Raw genomic sequence first — 9,370 nt, 5'->3', positions numbered from 1 at the left:
CTTAATTATATTAATTCACTCTGTGTAATAGTAGTTGTGAAGAAAAGACCAGCACAGAGACAGACACTTGAGATTCCTACATTTGTAGCTTAATTCATTCTTCATTGAGCACCCACTACATGTTAGAAATTGTTCCGGGCACTTTGGAGACAGCAGTGAACAAAACGGACAGAAACCGCTATTCTCCTGAAGCTTACATTGTAGAATGGATATAGATCGCCTCCACGTTTCACACCCACTTCAGAAGCTGGGGAAAATGAGACATTACATAGAAGGAAAATGCCAATCAATCGCAACGTCATACAGCAAGCTATTTATCAAGTGGCCAGAGAATACCCATGAGCAGTATTGACCTTGGGATTGGAAGGATTCCCCAAGCGCCGCTCTGAAACCCGAGATGCTGGTTTGCGTTTTTCCTGACCCTACACCCTGGCTCCCGGGCCAACCTGTGCGCCCCGCCTTGCCCAGCAGCTGCGTGCCTCGCGCGGGCAGGAGCCGGGATCGCCCTACCCGTCCGGGCGGCGCGGTCACGGCGGGTCCTGACGCCGGGGCCCGGGAGACGCGCGGCGAGCCGGCACCGGCGCGGGTTTTGAAGCCGCGCTGCGCACCCGGAGGCGGAGCGCCGTGGGCCTGCCCGAGACCCCGGCCCGCTGGTCCCAGGTCTCGGGAGGCGGTCGCCGATAGTGGCAGTGACTTTGGCTTTGGCCAGACGTCTCCTGACTCACGTCACCAGCTTGTAAGCCTCGCACCAAATCAGAGGGCGGCGCTGGCCGGGAGCCCCGGGCGTCACCCGGAGCTCCCTTAGATTAGAACTCGCCTCTCCTAGCTCCTCCCCTCAGTCCCATTTAAAGCTCCCACCGGCTTTCCCGAAAAATTAAGAGTGGGCTCAGTTTCTGCAGCGCCTTCTTCCAGGGCAAGATGGTAAGTGAGGAGCCGGTGTTAGCTAGTCCGCTGGCGAAACCGGGGGTCTCTGAGGTCTACTAAGCTTTGCCTTTAGAATTTCTTCCACCTTGGAAACAAGATTTCTCTGCTACCTGCCAATTAAAACAGGTCTTCCTTCCTGCTCCATCTCTCTTTTCTTCTCCCCTGTCTCCTCCTGGCTTTCTCTCTGTCTCTGTTTCTCTGTGTCTCTCTCATCCTTTTGTCCTCTCTGTTATTTCTACTCTCTGTACTTTCTCCCAACTTTCCCTTTACACCTGTACTCGCTTTTCATTCCACCTCTTTCTCTAGATTATGCACATATTTGCAAACACTTGAACTTGAGGCTAGGGGTATTTGGGGTTTGTTTCCTTCTCAGATGTCAATTGCATAATAGCTCAGCTTTGATTCCAATAATAACCTCAGGGGAAGAGCCTACAAACATGCTTTCAGAATAAAAATAGCACTTGATAAACTTTTGGCGGAATTTCTTTGGTCTGCACTGCCCACGCTGGACTTGCTTCAAGACTGGACTTTTTCAAAACTTAACTTATTGGGAACGTTAACAAAGTGTGACTTAATTGACTTAACTTTCTTTTTTCCTCTTTTTATTTGTTTTCTCTCTGTTTATGTTATGCCTGAGAAAGTTCACAAGTCAACAAAAGACTTGTCGTGGTCAAAGAGTTTGTCCAAAGCTGGGCTCTGCTGAAATGAATGGCTTTTACCTGATTAAACATTGACAAATAATTAGGAATGAGCGGTTGTACAAATTAACCCAGGGAGTCTGCATACCTGCCGCTAACTGGACGTTTGGAAAGACTGTGTGTTTGAGGTTTGAGGAAGCTGGGGCAGGAGGGTGTTCACTGGCTCAGAACACAGTAGAGAATACATGCCAGGCAGTTAGTAGTGGCAAGATAACTTTGGAAAGGCATTGAGATGTAGTGGTGGAGAGACCTAATTAGAGCTTCCTGTCTCTGCTAACTAACCTGTTTCAGTAGTATCCAGTAGCATTTAAAACCAGAGGAAGAGAGGTAGGAGGAAGGGAGGAATGGAGCAAGTTTATAATTCAGAAACTAAAAATGAAAATAAGGAGGTTAGATTATGTGACGTGTTCTGTCCATTTCAGCCTTAGCATTCTAAGTTCTTTGTCATTTAAGGTTGTTAGAAATATAATTAAGATATTTGCTAGAAAGAGTCAAGTAGTTCTTACATGTTTCACTCATTAAGTAGAATTCCTTTTACTTAGATCTTGGGTAGCCTGTTAGATGCCTCAGACCTGGCAACAGAGACTACTCCTAGATATTTACAAGTTTGGTCCGTCTAATACTAGCCTGTTCTTTGCTGAGAGGACCTAAGGAAAGTACTGGGTAAACCAAGGAGCTGATTCCTTTTTAGTAATTATATTTGGACCACTCAGAATCAATCTGGGATCTATATTTAACACCTTTACTGTTTTTTATTCACTGCGCATGTTTTCTGTTTCTTTCTCCCATTCTTTTCTCCCTCCAAATTCTCATCACCCCATCTCTTGGGACCTCCCACATACTGAATTTTACAGAACACCGTTCTGCCTTGCCAAGACCAGTACTTTGTAGGAGGCCAGAGCTATAATTGCCCGTATTCCGGTACGACGTCAGAATCTAGTGTTGACGTTTCCACGGAGACTTGGGTCTCTTTCTGGGCTGCTGGTCTCCTGGACAACAGAGAGCCCCAACAAGCACCACAGGCACAGGGTAAGTTCTGCTCTTCTGCTTTCCTGGTAGATCTGAAGTCCTTTTCCTGTACTCATAGTTGCAAGGCATTATGGGCTGGAACTCTGTAAAAGAAGGGATGATATGTAAAGTTTAAGAAAGCCCAAAGACTCCTGTATTTTGCAACCTAATAACTTGCTTTTTGTGTACTTGCCAAATAGTGAAAATGGGCTTCTTCCCGTTGCTCACTGTACAATATGTATTTCTCCCTATACTTTACAGTTCTTGGAGATTTCAGAGTCACTGAGAAAGTATGGGTCTGGGTCAATGTCATATAAACAATACTATTGTGATACTTTTGGAATTAAAATACCAGTTAGAGCTTTTTTTTTTTTTTTTTTTTTTTTGGTATTCAGGAAAATTTCCCTGGGTATGAGAGAGAAGCAAGGAGAAGTACTAACTTAATCTTTTATTTCATAAAGGAAATTCTATGAATAGTGTCTTATAAGTGGAAAGAAAATGATTCCTTTTTGCCTAAAGAAGACTTCAACTTTGGAGGGAAGTATAACTTTGATGGAAAATTGCACATTAATTTTGCCCTGGGGCTTAGTAAACAGTGTTATAACTATTAAAGGAATTTCTGATTAACACTCAAGTTTCTGGAAGAACTCTAAGGCATTTCAGAATTCAATATCTGGACTGTTGTTTCTACCACAGGAATTTGTTGAATTTGAGAAAAGACACAAACAAAAAGCCCCCAAATATTGAAACACACTTATATGTAAGGAAGGAAGTTATTCAATTTTAGCTTTCTACCGCAAGAAACAGAGAAAACAGAATGCCCAAGAATGTGAAACCAAAGAGTGTATAAAATTTTATTCCTGTCTCCTTGCCCATCATTCCACTTTAATCAGAAATATTTCAGTAATATTTTAGTTGAAGTAGAGGAGAGCAAGTGTCAGAACTGTACTAGATGAGGAAAAGAAACTAAAAGTAAACCAAATTAGCATGCCCAAGCATAGTTCTTATTGGTAGGCATAATTTGCTGTCAAATATGAAAAGAACAACAAAATCTCTTTGAAAAATCATAGAACACTTTATAGATGATGGCATTTGAAATACATGAGTTTGGGTAAAGTTTTGAGATTTTCAATGAGTTCTTCAGAGAAGCAAGTTCAAATTATTGTGAAGTAGAAAGCGCTATTCCACAGAATTCTGAATAAATACTCTCTCTCAGGCTTAACCGATAGGCAGATAGGCAGAAATTTTTCATCTGGGGAAAAATGGTAGCATCAAAAATAGGATTTGATTCTGGAGCCAAACACTATATTATTAAGCACTACAGCTTAGAAAATAAGATAAAAACTTGGAAAACATAGTGGAATTGCAATGCAGGCCTACTTGAGGGTGGGACCAATAAACATTTGCATGAATTAATAAGGCAGATAGGACAGTCTTTATAAATTTAGCCAGCAGGACTATATATATATTAGGAAGGAAGTTGACCTCTTGACTCCTAAAAATTCACCTCTGTAGCCACCTTGGCATATAGTCTATAAATATTTGTCTTTCATAGCATGCTTGCCCCTTCTGAAAACTTTAAATGTTATTTTCCCATGTGGAGGCAATGGCTAATTTTAGAAAGGTAATTGAACCTATTACCTTTCCAAAATCCTCCAGTGAGTTCTTTATTACACAAAAACTACATGTGTGTTTTCTCAGTTACCCATTTGGTGTTTTCACATAGAATCATCCAGTGACTCGAATTTCCCTGTTCTTAATTCGTGTTCATGGGAAGAGGCTCAGCTTTCCTCTCAGCTCTACAGAAACAAGCAGGTATGTGTAGATAATCAGAACATGAGACCGGCCATGTTCCATGCAGTTCATTCTCAACATCATACCTTAATGTCACATGGCTTCTTTTCCCTTGTTCAATTCATTGACTGTCAGTTTAGAACCAAAATGGATATTTGTCCACAGAGAAGTCAAAGTTAGGTGATCACCATGACGGAAAATTATAACAACAAAACCAACAACAACCAAAACCCTCTAGGAAGACCTTCAATCAAGCCCTGACCTTACACATTTTAGCTGTATGACCTCTCAAATCCTCCTTTCTCTTATCTATGAAATGGAGATATTTGTGCTGCCTACCTCAGAGGGCTGGTGGAGAGATCAAATGATAGAATGAGTGTGATAGTATTTTTAAACCATAAACAGCTCATCACTTGGACAAGGGATGATGATTGTAAAAGTTCTTGCAAAGATTGCTTAATTTTCCGTATTTTGTTTGTTGTTATTTATGAGAGAGTAATTTAATCTAGTGGACGTACCAACTGACCTGAGACTGAGGGAAGCCAACCCACATCTTTTTTTCTTTCTTCTTTTTTTAACATGCAAGGAAGAAGTTCAGCAAAACCTTTCTAAACACCGTTTTCTATATTTAAACAGTTGTACGCAGCTCATTTTCCTACATACCTTCCCGATCCCCTTGTGGTTACAATTTTAAAAGTCATATAATCTCTTCAAACACTTTGCAATGAAAACGTTCAGAGCACAAACTGAACAATCAAGTGGTAAGTGGGTGTAGATTGAACTTAGGCCTTTGAGGACGAGGGCTCGCTGAGGTTGAGTTCATAAAACAAACAGAATAATAATCAAGTTTAAGTAGGTTAAGGATCAGTGGCATTATTATAAGGTTACAAAGTCAATATAGTGGAGCAGCCTTCACCCTTGTCTGCTTTTTGCAGCTCCAAGATACTCTGGTGCAGAAAGAAGAAGAACTTGCTAGGTTACATGAAGAGAATAATCATCTCAGACAATACCTGAATTCTGCTTTAGTTAAATGTCTTGAGGAAAAAGCCAAGGTATGTGATGACCCCCTTTAGAAGGACAGAGCAGTGATTTGAGAAAGACCATTTGGGTAAAACTCCTTGATTCAGTGTAAGAAATGTACTAAGCAATGTGCCTTGAAATGTGTCAATAGGATGGGCAAATTTTTCTGAAGGAAATATAGCACTTTCACAACAATGTTTATATATCATTTCCCTGAAGTATCTAGATTGTAGATTTTAGCATATATTACAAAAGGAGTTGCTTAAGAATCAAAAACCAGCCAAGGGGATTGCTGAGACAACAGAGGCTAATCAAAAGATAGAGTTGGATGGGACGCTGGAGCGGGAATTAGATCCGAGAGACATGCGTTTCTTTTAATTATCTGTTTAAATTTAGGTCAGTCACTCTCCCACTTGGGGCCTCATTTACTTCTTTGTAAGTGTATGGGCTAAAAGATCTTTTAAGAATCTTTCCATGTCTAAAATGTTATAAATATGGCTGGAACCCACATCTCTTGACTGGTAATTAGACATAGCCAAGTACATTATCTGTTCATGAACATTTCATTCTTACCCTTTTAAAATGAACTGTTTCTAACTCAAGGATAGTTTGCCCATAGTCCCTTTTTGTTGTTCTTCCTTTTTGGGGTTTTGTATTTTTTGTTACCTATCTGCCATTCTGTTACCATTATTGTTTTTTTTTTTTTTTTTTTTTTTTTTGCGGTATGCGGGCCTCTCACTATTGTGGCCTCTCCCATTGTGGAGCACAGGCTCCGGACGCACAGGCTCAGCGGCCATGGCTCACGGGCCCAGCCGCTCCGCGGCATGTGGGATACTCCCGGGCCCGGGCACGAACCTGTGTCCCCTGCATCGGCAGGCGGACTCTCAACCACTGCGCCACCAAGGAAGCCCACCATTATTGTTTTATCATCAATCTTTACCTTACTTCTAGACAAGCTACATTATTTATCTAAATCGATCATATTTCTTATGACTCTTACCCAGATATAGCAGCTCAGAGAAGAAAAACCACTATATTTAGTTCCTTTAGAATTCAGTTAGCTTTGTTAAAAAAAGGGAGCACAGCTTACAGTTATTAGCCTGGGGTCCTATCTCCAGCCACCATTCTGTGAAAAAGCACACTTATTAAATTAGTAAGTGATATTAATTAAGCAATTTTTCTCTCTTGTTCTCAATTTTGCAAGATTTAGAATAATATAATACATACCACATGGGAGTGCTGTGAAAGTTAGGAAAATTAGAGGAAGAGTGTTATGTAGAATTGTAATCAGTGGTTCTGTCTAGATTCAGGTGCCTTAGGCTTAAATCTAGGCTGCATGATCCTTAGCAAGTCACTAATGTGCCTGTGTCTCAGTTTCCTCATTAAAGGAGGGTTTAGTAGTATCTACATAAAATGACATCATGCATATAACCAGTGTTCAATACGTGATAGTTGCTATTATTGCCATAATAATAATAATAATCATGACTTCCCGGAACTGAAGTTTTAAAGACATCATTTACATCATTTCCACTTTTTTTTTTTTTAATGCTGTATTTTTTATTTTTTTGCGGTATGCGGGCCTCTCACTGCTGTGGCCTCTCCCGTTGCGGAGCACAGGCTCCGGACGTGTAGGCTCAGTGGCCATGGCTCACGGGCCCAGCCGCTCCACGGTATGTGGGATCTTCCCGGACCGGGGCACGAACCTGTGTCCCCTGCATCGGCAGGTGGATTCTCAACCACTGCGCCACCAGGGAAGCCCATCATTTCAACTTTTAAATGACTAGTAAAATTATATGAATTGGAATTTCTAGGTGGTAACTTGTCATCATAGATTTTGATTTAAAAGCAGAAGTTAATCCAATCAGTTTTGCTTTTGCATGTGAAAATATAAGTTTAATCAAGTTTTCTAAGGAATTAAGGTGACCAGTAAATATTCGACAGTTAAAGAAAATGATGTTGATTATCTGACTGTGTATTTTCAAATATTACTTCCCCAGAAATTGCTGTCATCAGATGGGTTCTCCAAAGCACGTGGAAAATTCAGAAAGGGGAAGAGGAAACCCAAAGAGCAAGGATATTTTCCTCCTGAGATTCCCCATCATAAAAATGCCAAAAGAAACCTCTCTAGTGAATTTGCTAACTGTGAACAACCTGGGCCCCCTGTGGATCCCTGGGTTCTTCAAACACTGGGGTTGAAAGACCTCAACACCATTGATGACACCTCATCAGCTAACTACAGTGCCCTCTCGTCTCATCCCAGACGGACCACAAGCACATTTCCCCAGTTTCTGAATGATGCAGTTGATTATCCCGGTGCCTCTGGGGAAGATCTGCCAATTGACTATGGAGGTGACAGAACAACCCCCTCACACAGCACTGCCAGCCACAGGGAAGATTTTCACTTCCTTTCTCAACTTCCAAATCCCCCAGGAGGACTACAAACTCTTCCTTACTATACTTCTGATGTGTCACCCAATAAGACAGAGATGGCCTTTTCCACATCCCTGAGCCCTCACTGTAATGTGAAAACTCACTCCTTCCACCAGGGACAAGCCTTTGTTCGTCGAGATGAAGAGGGAGGCTGGAAGTTTACCTGGGTCCCTAAGCAGTCTTAGTGATCCCCTCCTCTATCACAAAGGACTGCCATGAACTCTGTTTACAAGACCTGTCTTGCACTTGAACCTGACTATGTGGAAAATGCAAGCTATTGCCCAGACTGTCTCCTGCCACTTTAAATGTCACTCTCAATTACCCACTCAAATCTGCAGGGAATGGCTTCCAGGAATCTATAATGAAACATGCCTGCTCTTCTTTCACCTAAATTTGACTTGTTTACACACCCACACCTGCTGTTGACTTCCTTCCTTGGCCCTATACTTGAAAAGGTATTTTCCAATTGCCTGAATATTCATTCCTTTGAGACCTACATGTGCCATTCCAATTATAACAAGTCTAAAAGCTTTTCTTCTTCCATCAGACAGTTTAAATGTTCACAGCCTTCACCTTTCCATTTTTATTTCTCTCCTGTTCCTCTTCATTTCTAAAAGCTGCCTTTGAAATGAGCATTATAATTGCTCCACATAGCTGTTATTGGGTGTTCAAATAACTGGGGGTGGGGTAGAAACAAGAATCTTTGCCCATTGCCATTCCTGAAGACATAATGTGAGTAATGTTATGTGCAGTGCAGTTCATTAACTTGAGTGTCCCATGATGGAGCTGACAAAAAAATCTCTTCAACACTTGGAAATCTACTGATAAGCAACAACACTGATAAATTAAACGATAAAAGAGAATGAAAATTACTTAAAAATGCCTGCATGGTGTATCAGCTTCTATGGGCACCTGGCATTGTGTCTGCAACCAACATCACTCAAACAAGATTTCTGAGGAGCTCGTGGTAACAGAATAAGTCACTATCCTAAACTAATTAGATGCTGATACACTTCTATTCCTGAAAGTATAGTCTAGCCTAGCTCTGACACTGTCTCACTTATCCATCCAGTCATTCATGCGTTCATTTGTGCGTTCATCAACACACCCAAAATATTTGTAGAACACCAACTGTGTAGCAGGCATTGTGCTATGTGGTGACGATAAAATGTGAACAAGTTAGATGCTGTGGCCACCCTCATGAGACTTAGACCCACTCATCTGCTGTGACCTTGAGAAAGCTACTTCCTTGGTATGAAAATTCAGTTTTCCCAACTGTAGAATACAGAAGTCAAAGTAGATAATCACTGATACTCTATAAATTGAGCCTGGGTCCCATCAGCTTTACTCCAACACTGCCATCCCAGGGCACTGTTCTCTGTTTTTGATTGGCATTGCAGATATGTTGGGTGAACTTTTTTGTATACAATTTTTTAAAAATGTGAGCCATGTGTAGTTAACACTAGAAATCATTGCTCTGATCACAGTATTCT

General features: G+C 41.3%; 1 protein-coding gene across 1 annotated transcript; it reads left to right on the top strand.

The window, feature by feature from the left end:
- The first annotated feature begins 850 nt into the window (after nt 1-850).
- GMNC (geminin coiled-coil domain containing) lies at nt 851-9,059 on the top strand. Its single transcript, XM_032629327.1, has 5 exons — nt 851-921; nt 2,477-2,651; nt 4,357-4,445; nt 5,360-5,476; nt 7,445-9,059. Exons 1-5 carry the CDS (start codon nt 919-921, stop codon nt 8,060-8,062), a joined length of 1,002 nt encoding a protein of 333 aa, XP_032485218.1. The 5' UTR covers nt 851-918; the 3' UTR covers nt 8,063-9,059.
- Nucleotides 9,060-9,370: the final 311 nt, after the last annotated feature.

Source organism: Phocoena sinus, chromosome 4, assembly GCF_008692025.1.
Source record: "Phocoena sinus isolate mPhoSin1 chromosome 4, mPhoSin1.pri, whole genome shotgun sequence".
NCBI lineage: Eukaryota > Metazoa > Chordata > Mammalia > Artiodactyla > Phocoenidae > Phocoena > Phocoena sinus.
This window is presented reverse-complemented; position numbering and strand designations above follow the sequence as displayed.

Excerpts from the sequence above, each read along its gene's own strand:
- GMNC (XM_032629327.1), top strand. Across the intron at positions 2,652-4,356 it reads ACAAGCACCACAGGCACAGG|AATCATCCAGTGACTCGAAT; the intron begins GTAAGTTCTGCT and ends GTTTTCACATAG. Across the intron at positions 5,477-7,444 it reads GTCTTGAGGAAAAAGCCAAG|AAATTGCTGTCATCAGATGG; the intron begins GTATGTGATGAC and ends TTACTTCCCCAG.